This window comes from Suricata suricatta, chromosome 10, assembly GCF_006229205.1.
Source record: "Suricata suricatta isolate VVHF042 chromosome 10, meerkat_22Aug2017_6uvM2_HiC, whole genome shotgun sequence".
Classification (NCBI taxonomy): Eukaryota; Metazoa; Chordata; class Mammalia; order Carnivora; family Herpestidae; genus Suricata; species Suricata suricatta.
In genome coordinates this window covers 115,281,840-115,298,324 of record NC_043709.1, presented here as the reverse complement: position 1 = coordinate 115,298,324, position 16,485 = coordinate 115,281,840, and the positions used below count along the sequence as shown (strand labels likewise).

At 46.2% G+C, this 16,485-nt stretch overlaps 1 protein-coding gene across 4 annotated transcripts in view; it reads left to right on the top strand.

Moving 5' to 3' along the window:
• The window catches only part of RSU1 (Ras suppressor protein 1), a 196,703-nt gene that overhangs the window by 42,403 nt on the left and 137,815 nt on the right, over nucleotides 1-16,485 (top strand). For all 4 annotated transcript variants that reach the window (XM_029954267.1, XM_029954269.1, XM_029954268.1 and 1 more), the window contains one exon: nucleotides 10,598-10,718. In XM_029954267.1, the coding sequence (XP_029810127.1) occupies nucleotides 10,598-10,718 (121 nt within the window). The remainder of the gene's footprint in view (nucleotides 1-10,597; nucleotides 10,719-16,485) is intronic.

The following is a 16,485-nucleotide window of genomic DNA, read 5'->3' as shown; positions in this document are numbered from 1 at the left end:
CATCCCTTCCTTTTGGGTCTACAATTGACCACAGATGGTAGGACATGTATGCTCCCCCTGCTGGCCTCCCAGATCCATTTTCGTGGGTTTCCTTTTGTTAATTTTCATATTATATACATATTTCAATTCCCTTAAAACCCTAAGAATGAATGCCTTTCCTGTTTCAATTTTTCTTTCTCTTTGCCAGTCAGCCTACCAAGACAAAACACTGCTTTGATGTGATTAGCCACCAGTTAACAAAACTCACCCACATCCTTTTCAGATATTTTTAGTGTGAACCTACTTGTCTAATTTTTGGCTGTTCCTTTAGCCTTTTTCTCCTGCCTGTATATACAGTTTTCTGATCACCTGATTCTTATCTGCAGGGCATGTCCCTCTTCAAAGCTTGCTCATCCTTTGGAAAGTTGATATGAATTCTCTTCTTGCCCCACGAAGTCTATTTGCCTGCACTGCATGGAAAATAAAGTATAAGGCCCTCCTGAGTTTATTAGACTCTGCAGGGCCAACCTTACGTATATCGCGACTTGAGCATGAACAGAAGGGGAGGCAGAGAACTAGCATTTATTGACGTCCTGCTCTGGGTCTGCTAGAAGCTGCAGGCATGAAGTGGTCAAGGGAGGAGGGAAGAGGGCTTCTCGTGGCTCCCACACTTCTGTGCCCACCATTGCCCTGCTGCCCCTGCCTGTGATGCGGGTGTGCAGTTTTAGTATCCCACCTGTGGAAATCTAGGGGGAAGCTTGGCCCTCGATCTTGGCATATTTAGATGGAAAAGTAGGGAGAAATTCAGAAGTTAAAAGGCAAAGCTGTTATTCTTAGAGGGGCCCTTCCCAAAGCTACTGGTGAGGATTGTGTGGATTTTTCTAGCCATGAGCATTTACCCGCCCCCTTTCTTTCTCATGTAATTACTTCCTTCCTCAGCATTGAAATATAAGGAAAGAAGAGAAGCACCCTGTGTGGTCTCTTGCTGAAGTCATTCTTAACTGTAAAAGAAGACGCAAATTATTGGCAGAGCATGTTGTTTGTGTGCGAATTTGATTTGTCTCCCTCTTCATGCTAATATTCAAGGGTTGAGGGAGGCGTGGGTGGCTCAGTGGGTTAAGTGCCTGACTTCGACTTAGATCATGATCTCGCAGTTCATGAGTCAGAGCCCCACATCGGGCTCTGTGCTGACAGCTCGGAGCCTGGAGCCTGCTTCCAATTCTGTCTCCTCTCTCTGCCCCGCCCCCCCACTTGTGTTCGTGCTCTCTCTCTCAAAAATAAACAAACATTTAAAAAAATCGAGGATTGAGTGTGTGTGTGTGTGTGTGTGTGTGTGTGTGTATCAATCACATACTGGATATTCAAGAGCCTAGAATAGCTCTTTTTAGGACACTGAGCTTGCTTTCTGCATTGATTTAACTTCTGTTTTCACATTGTCTTCCTTCTCCCCATGTCTCGGAACTTCTTGGGCATCTTTTTCTAGAGAAACGTCTGTCCTCTGCTTGCCCTTCTCTTCACGTCACTCCCTCCCAGGCCATCAGGTGCCACTGCCTCTGACCCAGCTCACTGCCTGAAGCTGTTCCCTGACTTCAGCCTGGCTGCAGTGCAGTACCTCCGCCCCAGGGGGTGATCCGCAGGCACGTTCCTGAAGGAATCCATGCTTTGGAAGCCCTCCTCAAGACTGTGTGGACCATTCCTTGGTTCTCTCTGGGCAATTAATAAAGGATTCAGAAATCAAGTAAAGTTTGCATCCTCAGAGGAGCAGAAATCCATGCTTGTCAGCTTTTTGGGAGATTTGTTTGGCCTTGCGTTCACATTTTTTATAGCCCAGGGACATATATTTTTGCATGTTTGACTCGATACTGTAAAATCTGCCTTAATGCTTGCTTGTAACTTTTTTCCCTGATTTTTGTAGAATTGATTATTCTCAGTGTTGCTGAAAGAGGAGTGTTTTTTTTTTTTTAGGGTTTTTTGTTTTTGTAGTGAATTAAGTCAGGATATTTTTGGTTAGTAAAATTACTTAAGCTGCAGAATCTTAAGGAGGCCCATGATAGGATACAATAAATATGTACCTCTGGGTTTGAGTGCTTAGTAAATACTGTTGATTAACTGAAAGTAGCATTTAATGTTGTCATTTACAAAGCTAATCATGGTTTGGGAGATGTTGGCCTTTATTGGGTGGACATTTAGATATTTTGGTATTTTATTTTTACCTTGAGGAACACGTACATCCTTTAGATGAGAATCTGCTTTACTGTTTCATAAACTTTATGTTTTTAAATAACCTATAACTATTGTAATTCACTATTTTAATAGCTGCTTTGGAGGAAAATCCCATAAAATCTGTAAAGCTGTTATCATGAGTAGACATTTGAATTTCACATTCTTGGGCTAAGATATAATTAGTTCATTATGCACCTTGTGTTTTTGGCTAGAAAACATAAGTCATTAATACTATAAATACAAATGACCTTTTTTCGCATATAAAATTCTGGAAAGCGTAATTATTTGTGTGTGAGACTAAAGAGATTCCTCTTTTCAGGTTATCGTTAACTTGGCATTCAAGACTACGATTCCTAATTTGCTAAAAGAGTTGGCATCTATATAATGAGTCTAGACATCCCCTTTGTGGTAGGAATAGACTCGTGTCTACAGCTCATGTAACAGGAGTGAAGGGCCTGTCGGTTACTCTGACCAGCAATGCCCCAAGTCCCTAGTTCGATTGTTTCTGTCCTTTTGGTTTCTCCCCACCTTACCTCCTTCAGGAGGATGGTCGTTGCCCAGGGCTGAATTCGTCAAATACTGGAGCAAGGAGATGTTTGCTTTCACCACTTGTATGGTTTTTCTTCCCTCCCTGCATGGATAATGAATAATCTCACCCCTTTAGATGTATTCTGTGGTTTTTATAATTTTTCTAATAACTTTCTTGTAGTGCTGTATCTTACTGATTAAATAACGGGCGTCCTTTAACTACCTGCTACCTTCTCTTATCCTTCTCTGTTAAAGAAACCTTACAAAGCAGCAGAAGCATGTCAGATTTAACTGAACGTGTTCATTTGTTAGTGCAATCAAGTCTCCTCTTTTTAATATAAACATGCCAGGTTTGGGGAAGCAGTGCTGTCTGATTTCTTTTGCTTTACCTCGTCCTGTATGGTGGTGTCTTTGGGCTCTGTGTGGCCTGTGGGTCTGTGGCACCCTGGAGATGGGCACCAGTTGGTAGCGTTTCACACATCGCTGGGCCAAGAGTGCACCTACCACTGGGCCGTGTGCTGGTCTTGGCCCTGGCCATGGGCAGTGCTTTCTGTTAAGTACCCACTCTGAGTCTCCCTCTTTGGACTCTCGGAGCAGGTTGCCATTCCTCCCTGGTTTCCCACGTGGAGGCAGTGGCTGAACCCTGAATTCGGTTTTACAAAGCGGCATGCCAGCTGAATCCCCTTGGCCTTCATGCCATAGCCAAGCGCCTTTCCTTTGTAGGAATCTCCAGATTAAAACACACACACACACCGCACATACCCCAAAAAACCCAGCCTGGTGCTTCTGCAGTAATACTTAGGCGCAGCGTAGTTCTAACTGCTGAGAAGTTTGGTGGAGGTGGTGGGTAGGGTTCACGACTCCGGATTTCATGCCCGCGCTGCTGATGAAAACCTACATGTGTTCTGAGCGGCTTCCGGCTCCCCAGCCGCCGTGGGTGGTAACGTGGTGCGTGGTCTAGCGCTGCCCTTTCGTAGCCGAAGAGGACCCGGCTGTCGGTGCCAACCATATGGCTCTAAAGACCAGTGCCTGACCCGCCGGCCCTTCCGTGGGCTGCGCGCAGGCGAGCGCCCGGCCTTATGTTTTGCAGGGTGCCTGCTGCTCCCAGAGCCTGTCACTCTTTGCAGTTTTGTTTCTTCGCCTCAGGCCACAAGATGCTTTTGTTCGAGAAGCCCCCGGATCGGCTGCACCCCAGCTGGTGTATCTGTGCTGTCATTACCACCCAGCATTCTCCATTTAATTCTCCGTGTTTTGCCGGCCAGAAGCGTAGCGAGAGGCATTCTTCATAAGACCACACTTGGTCATGATGAAGTCTTGCTCAGTGACTTCGTTCGATGAACTAGAACTAAGGAATTCGGAACTTTTTCTCTTTGAACATTGTCCTTGCTCCTCAGTACTAATGTCACCATGAAGATTTGTATGGGTCTCACTGAAGCGGATGAGAGTTCATCCATCCGATGCACAGCAAACCAGTAAAACCAGACACTAGGCTTTTGCAGTGGAAGAAAATCAGCTATCTGTTGGCCTGGTGCCACTCAAGAGAGCTGGGGGCTCATGTCCCAAAGACCTGAACTCCCTAGTAGCCTACAAGTGAGGATTTTTTTAAGTTCATTTATTTGGGGAGGGGGAGAGGAAGAGAGGAAGAGAGAAAATCCAGAACAGGTTCCATGCTGTCAGCGCAGAGCCCTACATGGGGCTCCATCCCACAGACCCTGAGATCCTGACCAGGGCCGACGTCAAGAGTCAGACGCTTAACCGGCTTAGCCACCCAGGTGTCCCACAAGTGAGGATTTTTTTTTAAATGTTTATTTGAGAGAGAGAGAGAGAGAGAAAGAGTGTATGTGCAAGGAGGGGCAGAGAGAGAAGGAAATACAGAATCCCAAGCAGGCTCCAGGCTCTGAGCTGCCAGCACAGAGCCCAGTGCAGGGCACGAACCCATGAGCTGTGAGATCATGACCTGAGCTGAAGTCAGATGCTTAACCAACCAAACCACCCAGCGCCCCACAAGTGAGGATTTTTGAGGGGACAGTTTGAGGCGGGGGTCTTCTGAGAAGGTGGATGCTGTTGCTAGGAGGCCCATGAAGTCATGTTAATGGATCTTGCTTAGTTTCTTCTGATGCTACTTCGTCTGGTCCCATGGAAGGAGGCTCCAGCCTGCAATACTGGGAATCTGAAAATTACTTCTATTCTTCATGTTAGAGATTTCATTAGGTGCGTTTGGTGCTTCTGTGTTTTGGGTAGTGCTGGTGAGCTGCCTGTATGTGCTCAGACTAACTACGTGTACGTGTGTAAGCTTGTGGGTTGCCTTCCTTCATGTTCCTTTGAATGGTGAGCAGGAAGTCTCACCGCTGGGGCCTGGGTCTGTGTGTTCCCGGCCCAGCTGTGGCTGGGCACCATATGACCTCTGGTGGTGTCTTTTCATCTGAACCAATGAAATGGATGCTAGCTTCATGGGGAAGCAGAGGTGACTGGAAAAGGTAGGCTTGTCGCCTCCAGGATGGGGAGATCAGCCATCTAAGATGGCCTTTTGTACTTCCCCCCTCCACTTTTTATCAACTCAGAGTTTCAGTAACTTGCTGAGGTGACAGAGAAGTCTTAATTTGGGTGATCTTACTCAGCAGTATATTGTGGAGTAAGGGACATAGTATTGGATGAATGATTTCCATGTCCCCAGTAAATCAAAAGTTTTCTTTTTCTTTTTTTTTTTAATGTTTTATTTTTGATACAGAGAGAGACAGAGCATGAGAGGGGGAGGGGCAGAGAGAGGAGCAGACACAGAACCGGAAGCAGGCTCCAGGCTCTGAGCTAGCTGTCAGCACAGAGACTGTCGCAGGGCTTGAGCCCACGAATGTGAGATCTGACCTGAGCCGAAGTCAGAGGCTTAACTGACTGAGCCACCCAGGCGCCCCAATTAAAAGTTTTCTGAACAAAGTATGGTCCCTGGACCAGCAGCATTAGCGTCCTCTGGAAACTTGATGAAATGCAGAGTTATGGACCCCGTCCCAAACCTACTGAATCAGGAACTCTGGAGTATGTGTCATTCCCACCCACCCCCTGATCTCTGCTGTCACAAGCCTTCTAGTAATTCCATTATGCCTGAAAGTTTGAGACCCCCTACCCTAGAGTAGCACTATCTAGAACTTTCTGCAGTGAAGGGAATCTTTTATATCTGTGCTGTCCAAACAGCAGCCACTAGCCATTTGTAATGTGGCTTATATGTGACCAGGAACTGAATTATTAATTTTACTTAATTTCAACTAACCCAGATTTAAATTTATTTCCTTTTTTGTTATTTCTGTCTTACTACTTTCATCCATTTTCCTCCCCCTCCCCCATCTTCCACCTCTGATAACCATAACACTGATCACTTTTTCTGTGAGTGTGTGTGTATGTTGTAAGCTTTCACATACAAGTGAGATCATACCGTTCTTGTCTTTCGCTGACTTAATTCACTTAGCATGATACCTTCCAGGTCCATCCATGTTGTTGCAAATGGCATGGTTTCCTTTTTTATTGATGAGTGGTATTCCATTGTGTATATACACACCTCATTTCCTTGTCCATCCATGCATTGGTGGACACATAACATTGCGTCGGTGTCTGGGCTCTTATGACTAATGCAGTAAACATGGGTGCAGATAATTTCTGGAGACAGTGATTTCATTTCTGTGGGATGAATACCTAGAGGTAATTGGAATTGCTGGATCCTCTGGTAATTCTAGGTTTAAATTTTTTGAGGAGCCTCCATACTGGTTTCCACAGTGACTGCGCCTTGGACAGCCCAGCTCCTGAGTATACCCTGTTATTGATTATTATATGGATAAACTAACAAGCTTTTGAAAACAAGTCACTGGCTATGGAATTGTAAATTTTACATCCCCAAACAGAATGCGCCTCAGGTGAAGGTCCTATTGCTGTAACAGTAGTTTCTTCCAGCTTTTCTGTTGCAGGAGGGAGCTGACTCTTGCTAGCTCCTGGGTCAGCTGTTGCTTAGAGTTGGAGCACTCTGGTCTGTCTAGTGTATCCAGGGAGTGCCTTGTGAGGCTTCCTGCCAGAGGGAGCCTTTTGGTTGGAGGGGGGGCGGGGGGGGCGGTTAATATAGGAGATCAGGCGGGTCACCTCCTGGCCCTGACTGGGGAGTCTGGCCCCAGGACTTGGGCTGCCTCTTGTAGGGAAACTACAGGGGCCCATTGCTAAGTCTGGCTGGCACATGCTTCTCACATGAAGGAGAATGACGTTCAGGTTCTAGATTTGGGAGGCCTTGAAGGAAAAGAGGGTCCTGCTGGGCTCATTCGTCTGAATTGTTGTAACTGTCAGGAGGGAATTTGCGACTAGTCCCTGGCTATGGCTCCTGGGGTGGCAGGACCACATCTTCATCACCTTTGCGGAAACTCTGGCCCAAGATGCCCCCAGTGGTCATCTGATCCTGAGATGAAAGCAGAATGTGGCATTTAGGAGCCAGGGAACACCTGAGAGCTGTCAGGGACCTCTCTCTCAAACGTGGCAATTGGAGTCTCGAAATCAAAGCAGCTGCTTTTGGCAGAAAATGATGCTCAGTTCTCTGTCATAAGCAAAGTTCTACATGACTGAGCTTCCTAATTGAGGACCTCATTTGTTGCATTATTTAAATCCATATTTTTGATTTTCTTAATCCAGCTCTTTGGAGAATGGTAGAATGCTCAAGCCACGTGGAAGAGAACTTAGCAAGGGTCCCAGTTTAGCCAGGTCCACACAGCCGCTCTGTTTCCCTTGTGTACTCAGCTCCTTGTCGTCTCCGGACTTTGTGCTCATCTGGGGTCACAGTCACAAGCAGGGACAGATCTGTGAAAAGGCATGTTGCAAAGGCATAATTAGAAATACATTGGAGCACCTGGGTGGCTCAGTCATTTGAGCCTCTGACTCTTGTTTTGGGCTCAGGTCATAATCTCAGGATTTGTGAGTTCAAGCCCCACACGGGGCTTCACACTGACCGTGCAGAGCCTGTTTGGGATCTTCTCTTGCACTTGCGCGCCTGCTCACTCTCTCTGTCTCTGTCTCACTCGCTCAAAATAAACTTTAAAAAAAATCCATTGATGCTGACCATTCACTTATATTTTGAAATACTTTATGCTAATATGTCATGCAGAGATCTTGAAAAATTTTACCAGAGTATTCTGACCGGTGACATATTGCTACCATTTTTTTTTCTAAAGGCTGCGTTTGTTCATGTCATATATGTGTAGAATTTAGTTATTGCACACCTCATATTGTTAACTGGTTATTTTTTTATGTATGGTTTCATTAGAATTAGTTTGTTTTCCAAGCCTAAGAGCTATTTATTTCCCTTTATCAACTCAGACTCCTTTTGTAACTTAGTTTCTTTAAATAGCTCGCCTTTCTTCCTTTATCCCAGAAGTATTGAAGTGCTAGGTGTTAAAATTGGGGCTCTCTACACATCGTAAGCCTTCTCTGGATGCTACCCATCCAGCCAGGTCTGAATGTTAATTTCTTCTGATTTTTACTACAGCCAGGTTCGGGATCGGGGGGGGTTCTGTAATTGAGAGGGAATATTAGCTGTATAATATTTTTTTCCTTTTTAGCTTGGGTGGAGTCTCAACAATGAAATTCACATGCATACAAAAGGCTGGGAGAAGTAAATTGAATGTAGGGTTATTGTTTGTGTCCACCAAACAAAGCCCTAAATCACGTTTAGCATAATTTGTGGTTTTAAATTGGACTGATTTAGCAAGGAGAGTGAAATAATCTCTCATCCTGTCAAAAAGGCGATACCTTCAGACCAGCATTTAATTGCATTGACAGAGTAACTGGGGGAAGGCCGCAGTAATTCTGGCTGCATTATTCTTGGTTTGTGGCTAAATTGAGATCATCATTTTCTCCTGGTTGCACTAACTTTCTTTATTGCTCTTCAGACTAGTCAGATGAATGTAGTGGGAGAAGCTTAGCAGTAGCCGGAGGCTGCGTGGGGCAAAAGGGTGAGGTCCTCGAGCAAGGATGATTAGCAGGGCTATAGTCCTCAGTAGAGCTGTGCCTTCCTTACACACCACACGTTCTGGGGACAGAAGAGTAAGCTGACAGCACCCAGCGACTTAGCAGGTGCAGCCCAAAGAACTTCTCTGTAATCATTTCGCAAAGCAAATACTGTTCATTAGCCAGAAAGTGTATCACCGACTACACACATCTATGTGTGCCTTTAAGGCCCAACTGAACAGGTAGGGTGGATACACATTCACATTGGTGTCCAAGAGTATACCCTCTGGAGGTGAATTTCTAGCTGTCTCAACTTTCCTGTGAAAACTCACCCTTTTGTCTCCTCCCCAAATCATCCACTTGAGTCACTAGTCCACGCCTTGTGCATTTTCCGTCTGGACCACTGCCACCTCCCAAGTGCCTGAATCCAGACTGATTCATATTCTTCACAATCCCTTCCTCCAGTGAAAGCGTTTCCCTTCCCTTTACCAAGCCTTCTTCCCTCTAACGGAAGTCAGATCGTCGATAGCCTTAGACATTTTATGAAGCTGAAATTGAGGACTTGGAACTTACTGGTGTTCCGCTGGGAGTTACACACCAGAGCGCTTGCAGCAGCTCCCTCCTTAACTATTTCAGATGTCTGTTTGGAATCAGATGCATACCTTTGTAGTGGTTCTAAGCAAAGGTGGCCCTGGTTTGTCCCTGTCTTCTGGAGTGCGCTCTGGGGGGTGGGGTTGGGATAGGAAGTAAAGGCACTGACAAAAGACATGACACTTTGTTGTGCTGTGCCCAAGGCCGATGTCAGTGGTTTCAGTAATCTGGGTAGTCTTGGCGTCAGAGCTGACACGAACCATGAACAAGCCAATGGCCAGTATCAAATGTTGGCAGGAAGCCTGGATCAGCGATGGGGATAAGGTACCATCTGTTACCAGTCTTCCTGCTACCAATGGGGAGTTAGTACTTTTGAGGTAAAGATGCCTTTGGTCTTTAAGTTGATATTTGCAAGTATATGCTCTAGGGAAGGAAGACTCTTTTAGGTCCTCACTGGTTTATCTTAACCTTTGATCTGTTTGATGTTATTCATATCATGCTACTGAGTTGGTTTTTCACATTTCTGTGTAATAGTGCTTGATCTGTTGCTAATCTGATGTGTGTGTGTGTGGGAGGGGGGGGATCAAGGTGTAAAGGCCAAAGCCAAAGTCATAAAAGAGGTAGGTTGAATATTTTATCATAACGTTGAACTCACATTGTGACTTAGTGCAGTATAAAGAGAACCGCTCTTAATGGGTTGCCTGGGTGACTCAGTTGGTTAAGACTCTTGATCTTGGCTCAGGTCATGATCTCACAGTTCATGAGTTTGAGCCCTGTGTCAAGCTCTGTGCTGACAGTGGGGAGCCTGCTTGGAATTCTCTCTCCCCTCTCCCTCTGCCCCTACTCTACTCGTGCTTTATTTCTCTCGAAATAAATAAAAATAAACTTTAAAAAAGAAAACAAGCTCTTCAGATAGCAGATTACTGAAGCAGCTTGATGAATGTATCATTTACCAGGATGGGATTTGGAATTTGTGGTCTTTCTGCGGGTAGAGGTGCAAGGAAACCCAAATGAAGAAAACAGTGGTACCTCTGAGACATTGTATGGTGATTATAAAAGAATTTATACCTTGGAATATTCACCTATGGGCTGTTAATGGCAGCCTGAAATTCTCTCTTGCCCTTGAAAGAAGCGTTTTCATTTCTACTCAGTGTGAGTTGCGAACCTAAGAAAAACCCACAGAAAGTAAGATGGTCATCTTCGAGTCTCATCTCTCGTTCCTGGGCAAGAAACACAACGGTGTGGCCGGCGCTCCTGCACGGAGCGAGGTTCCTGCCTTCATGAACACGCAGCATCTTTGTTTCCTTAGCTGTGCCGCCAAATGTAGCAGAGCTGAAGAATCTGGAAGTGCTGAACTTCTTTAATAACCAGATTGAGGAGCTCCCCACACAGATCAGCAGTCTTCAAAAACTCAAACACCTGAACCTGGGGTGAGTATCCGCGGAGGAGCAAGGCACAGGAGGCGAGGGAGGGCGCATGCGGGCTGTGAGCCCAGGAGGGGGCGTGTCTGTTACTGACCGGATGGCTTGCTGTGTGCTAGGTGGGGCTTCAACAACAGTCTTAGGGTAACCCGTCTTTTCAGTGGCCTGCAGTAGTGCATATCTATCTGAGAAGTAATTGAAAAGCTAATTGTTGGTGCAGTAAGGGACTGACTTTTGTTTTTTTTTCTTTATTATATTTGGTTCCCACCAAAATTTTTATTTGCATTACATTGACTGGAAAGGGACTTACTTGCATAACATTAACTGCTCAGACAGGTTGTAATGCAGTTGGTTCTTCTCTCCTTGTTAAGTAGAAAACATTTACAAAGTGTCTTCCTTCTGGGGGAGGGAGGGGGGAGGGGGAGGGGGGGATACATTTCCAAATGCTGCATCATTGATTCTTACAATTTTTTATGTCGTCGAGAGGTTATAATCCTGTCTTTATACGAAGGTGAAGAGAGGAGATTCGATTCAGCTGAGGTGGCAGAACCAGGGAGCAGTGAATAATAATAATGCATCTATCACTTTACAGTTTTCAAAGTCCTCATGCCCGAATTTGAGGCTTGCAGCGTGTATGAGGGAGGGCGGGTGGCCAGTAGTTTGCATTTCAGGGAGTGGAAGTCAGACCCTTTCTGAAAACTCCAGTGACTCGTTCCTGATTGCCTCTGAGCTTCATGACTGAGCCAGGCAGAGGACCCCATTACCTGGGGTCCAGCCCCTCCCTGAGATACCATGGGTGCTACCACAACTTGGGCTTCTCAGTCCCGGCTTCGTCGTCACAGCTGTGAGATAAAGCTGTCCTCACATGCTGCATCGGCCACGTGAAGTTGTATATTCCTTAATTATAGCCATTAAATGCTTTAGTTAAGTCAGTGATTTACATGGAGTGGTGATAGGAGCTGGCCGGGTAATTTATCAATTAAATAAAGCAATCATGAAATAAAAAGAAACCTCATTCATGGAGTGATTTTTAGTTGAGCTTATTCTTTCCAGGGGGAATTTGAGACACTCACGTGATATTCGCTCTGGTTAGGATATAATCTTGAAAAGATCCATGAGCATTCTTTTTCCGAATGTCTGAGAGGAAGTGGAGCTTAAAAGGGGAGGGGAATAGCACTTAAATCGGGTGGCTTTTACCCCTACAAATACAGAGTTTTTATACCCTTCTGATAAAATAGAAACGAAGGGATCCCGCATTTCCTCATTTCTGTCTTTGTTTTGAGAATCATAAAGTCCTGATGTTTAATTTGTATGTAAGTGAGAAGCTAAAACTAAGTACATATACTAGATGTACAAAACTAGGTACATTCTTACTGTTAATTTTTTGATTAATTTGTTTAATGAGTCATTTATATATAAGGTGCCAGGTGCAGACCCCAGTGCTTGGTAAGCAGTATGTGGTGTTAGCCTTCGCCTTCACCCTTGTCGTCATCTCTGCTTTATTTCTTTAAATACTTTGGGACCATGTAAGTGTCTCATCTCCATCAGGAACCTTGCTAGTGTTGGGGTTCAGTGGTGAAAATCACAGTCCCTGGCCTGAAGTGTGGGGGCGGAGCCTGCTGTAAAGGGCCGTGATGACACACAGCCGGGTCGCAGACTTGCTGGAGGTAGTCTGGAGGCAGTGGGAGAGACCCCCAGCTGGGTTAGTCAGCAGGTGAGGTTGTCTGAAGGTTCCCATAGGGGACAATATTTGAGCCAAAACTTGGTGCATGGAAATGAGTTTCTCAGACTCAGAATCAGAGGGGAATGCATCCCAGACTGCAAGAATGAAATGATGAAAAGCTGAGAATTCCAGGAATTGTGAGTCATTCAGTGTTGCTGACTGTATAGTGTGAGGCAGGGAGCGACAAGGAAGGAGGTGAGGCCAGACGGAGAAGCATGAATGTCTGCTGTCTAGTTGCTGAGTATTTCCTGAGCTCCCAGCTATGTGCTAGGCATCGTTCTAGGTAGTGGCCTTCCAGCCTTCATGGAGCGTTCATCACAGGTGGGGAAACCGACAAACCAATGTCTGTAATGGCAGGGAGGCAAATGCTAATGAGGAGCCCTCTGTGCCAGATAAAGGCGCTCTGCCATTATCCGGCTGACCAGAAGGAGCTTTAAGGGCAGACTAGGAGGTATGAGAAAAGATTGGATTTTTGTAGGGAAGGTCACATGGAGGGGAGGGTGGGGTAGGTAGAGGTCAGGACACCGGGAGGCATGCTACTAAGTGTTCTAGGTGACCTAGGGCCGTGACAGTGCAGCCAGGGGAGGGGCTTTATGTGGGAAATGCTTAGGAGCTAAAACTCAAAGGAAGTAACTGGCGTATGGGTGATGCCTGGGGCCTTCGTGGGCAGCTGAAATAGAAAGATGGCGACAGCTGTGGGAAGAATACTGTGAGCTCAGGTTTTATTCCATTGGGTTGGAGGTACCTTAGGACAGAGGTAAAAAGTTTTCTTTTTCTAATCAGATGCTGCTTAGTTCCCTCTTTGCTGCCTTTGGAGCTGTTTGCATTTTTGGCTCTCGGTGTTTTATTGATTGTGTAAAGCTTTCTGTATTTAATTACATAGCTATATAGATGGAATTGTCAAAGTTTGAGCAAAAATTCTTAGTTCTCTGGGAGAGGAATTAACGTGAGTTTCAATAAAGGATATTTCTGTTCTCACACGGCATAAAGAATTATACCGACGTAGCCCTGTTTCAGGTAAGTCCTCGAGAGAGGACTCTTTCGAGTAAGCAGCCTGAATAAAAATGGACATGCAGGAGACCCCAAAAACCTCAATGCCAGAAAACCCTAAATTATCCAGTTAAGAAATGGGCAGAAGACATGAGCAGACATTTCACCAAAGATGACATTCAGTGGGCGACAGAAACCTGAAAAATGCTCAGTGTCACTCATCACCAGGGAAAATGCAAGTCAAAACCACAGTATGACGTCCCCTCACTCATGGCAGAAGGGCCAAAATAAAAAACACAAGAAACACCAAGTGCTGGTATGGAGAGAAAAAAACTCTCATGCACTGTTGGTGGGAATGCAAACTGGTGCAGTCACTGTGAAAAACAGTATGGAGGGTCCTCAAAAAAATAGAAACAGAACTACCATATGATCCCAATGTCACACTACTGTGTATTAGTATCTACTAGTATTACCCAAAGAATATGAAAACACTAATTTGAGAAGATATGCATCCCTGTGTAAATAGCATTATTTACAACAGCCAAACTACAGAAGCGGTCCTTCAGTAGATGAGCGAATGAAGAAGTGGGGTATCTGTGTGTGTGTGTGTGTGTGTGTGTGTGTGTGTGTGTGTGTGTGTCTGTGTGTGTGTGCGTGCGCACGCGCGTGTGCACAATAGAGTATTATTCAGCCACAAAAATGAAGTCTTGCCATTTGCAACAACATGGATGGATCTAGAAGGTCTGATGCTAAGTTTAATAAGTGAGAGAAAGACAAAAGCCATATGATTTCATTCATATGTAGAGTTTAGAAACAAAACAAATGAACAGAGAAAAATGGAGACCAGCCAAAAAACAGAGTATTAACTCAGGAGAACAAACTGAAGGTTACCCGAGGGGAGGTGGGTGGGGGCAGGGGTGAAATAGGTGACGGGCAGTAAGGAGTGTACTTGTGATGAGTACTGGCTGAAGTATCGTACACCCCAAACTTACAATTATAAAACACTGCATGTTAACTTTACTGGAATTAATTTTATGTATAAACATACAGAGGAGACCCTAGAGCAGAGCTTTATGCTATATACTGTGTATACTATGCCATGTATATGCATGTTCTGAACAGCATGCTCAACCCGAAGTTGCTTTTCAAGTTATATATAGTATTTGCTGTTGATTCTGACGATGGCAAGGCCTGAAGAGGTTTTTAGGCCCTCTGGATAAGTAAAGTTTTATTATGTTTTTAGTTGTTTGAATGTGGTTCATATTACAGAGTCACTTTCCACAGACTATAAAGGCACCTTGGCTACTCGCTGGTAATTATTTCTGGGATAATCTCACTGCAGTAGCACCATGGGCTGACTCTTCTGTATGGTTTCTGACCCAGTGAGATGCTGGAGCTCATCTTGTGCAACTTAGAAGTTTCCACTAAGTACAGCGTTGAGTGGCTGTGTGCGTGAGCAGTCCCTGTAGAAGTGAGAAAAATTATTAACTTGAGCTAACTAAGGTTTTATTGAAGCAGGAGGAACCCAAGAGGATCTCTGGAGATCAAAACATTCCAGAAGGGAAGCATTTAGTAAGGACCTTCCTAGCTTTTGAGAAAGAGAAAGAAAGAAAGATGCTGACCAGCCTTCTAGTCTCTGGTTCGATAAATTTCTACATCATATGCAGGCAGTTTCCCTTTTCAAAACCCACTGGAAACCAGGTTCGTGGGCAGACAGGATTTCTACCGTGATGGCACGAATGAGAGCCATAGAAGCTTTGACAGTGAACACTGGGGGTGATCCGAGGGTAAGGTGAGGGTACCCAGACCGGAAAACCACACTGGATGGTTGAGGCTGCCCACAGCGTCTTCTCCCGGGGGGGCTTGGCTGGTGAAAACCGAGTCACACTTTCAGGCCTCCTGAAAAACCATTACAGCGACATCCCTCATTTCTCGAGGACCATTTGTGGGCCCCCCATCTTCCGAGGCACTTCACGTGTCTCCGCTGTCGGCCTCTTGGCCATCCTGCCAGCAGGGCACTGCCTTCCTCATTTTCCAGCCGAGGAAACTGGGGCTCAGAGGGGCCAGCCTCCCCGTGGTCCCCCAGCTCGCGGCGCTAGAGCCCGACTCGGACTCTCCCCCCGGCCCTGTTGTGCCCCAGCTGCAACGTCGCCGACGCCCACCAGGGCCCCGCACGCGGGCGTGGCGATGGTCGGGGACACCGCGTGTGCTGCGGCACAGACAGAGGCCGGTCACCCATGCGGCTCCCGGCGTGTGGCCAGGGGCGCCTCTGGGCCCTCCTCCGCTTTGCATGGGGGCTTCCTTTGTGCCCGCGCTCCCCGCCGCCATCCCCGCCCGGGGGCTCCGCAGCGGCAGCCTCGGGGTGTTGGCTTCTCTCTGGGTCCGCCGAGGCGGATGGACTCAGGCTCGCTCTGGGCCCGAGAAGGGCCGGACGTGCCCCCGTTGGGAGACGCCCCTCGGCCCTGAGGAAGGCGGCCCTTGCCTGCGCCTGCGGCTGTGTAGGGAACGAAGAACTTTAGTGGTGGCTTTCAAAAAGAGGTAACTTAGAGCAGGAAAGAAACACCGGAGCCCTTGTCACATCATTCACGTCAGCATTGAAGAGATGATCGCGAGCTGGGTCCCGCCTGTGTTACGCAGTGGTTTTGGTGACCCGGGTGAAACTTGACGGAAATGTGCTTCACACACATCGAACTGGTAGAAACGGTCCCTTGTTGTCATTGCAGCAAATGGTCGTGGAGGTTAATTTTATTAAGTGTAAAGTTAACCACTGACTTTCCTACCCAAAAGGTAGAAATCACTTTTACCTCAGTTTCCCCTTGTGCTTCTGAGGCCTGGGTGGTGGGCGGTTGGCAGCTGGGGACAGGATTGTATTTAGCATGAGGAGGATCTAGGCTTCCAAGTATTTTAATGTCACAGTCCCTCCTACATTTCAGTATCAGCTTATATTAGATTAAAACAATTTGGGGGGGGGGGACGCCTGGGAGGCTCATTTGGTTAAGCGTCCAGTTCGGCTCAGGTCATCAGGTCATCCATCATCTTGAGGTTCATGAGTTCAAGCCCTGC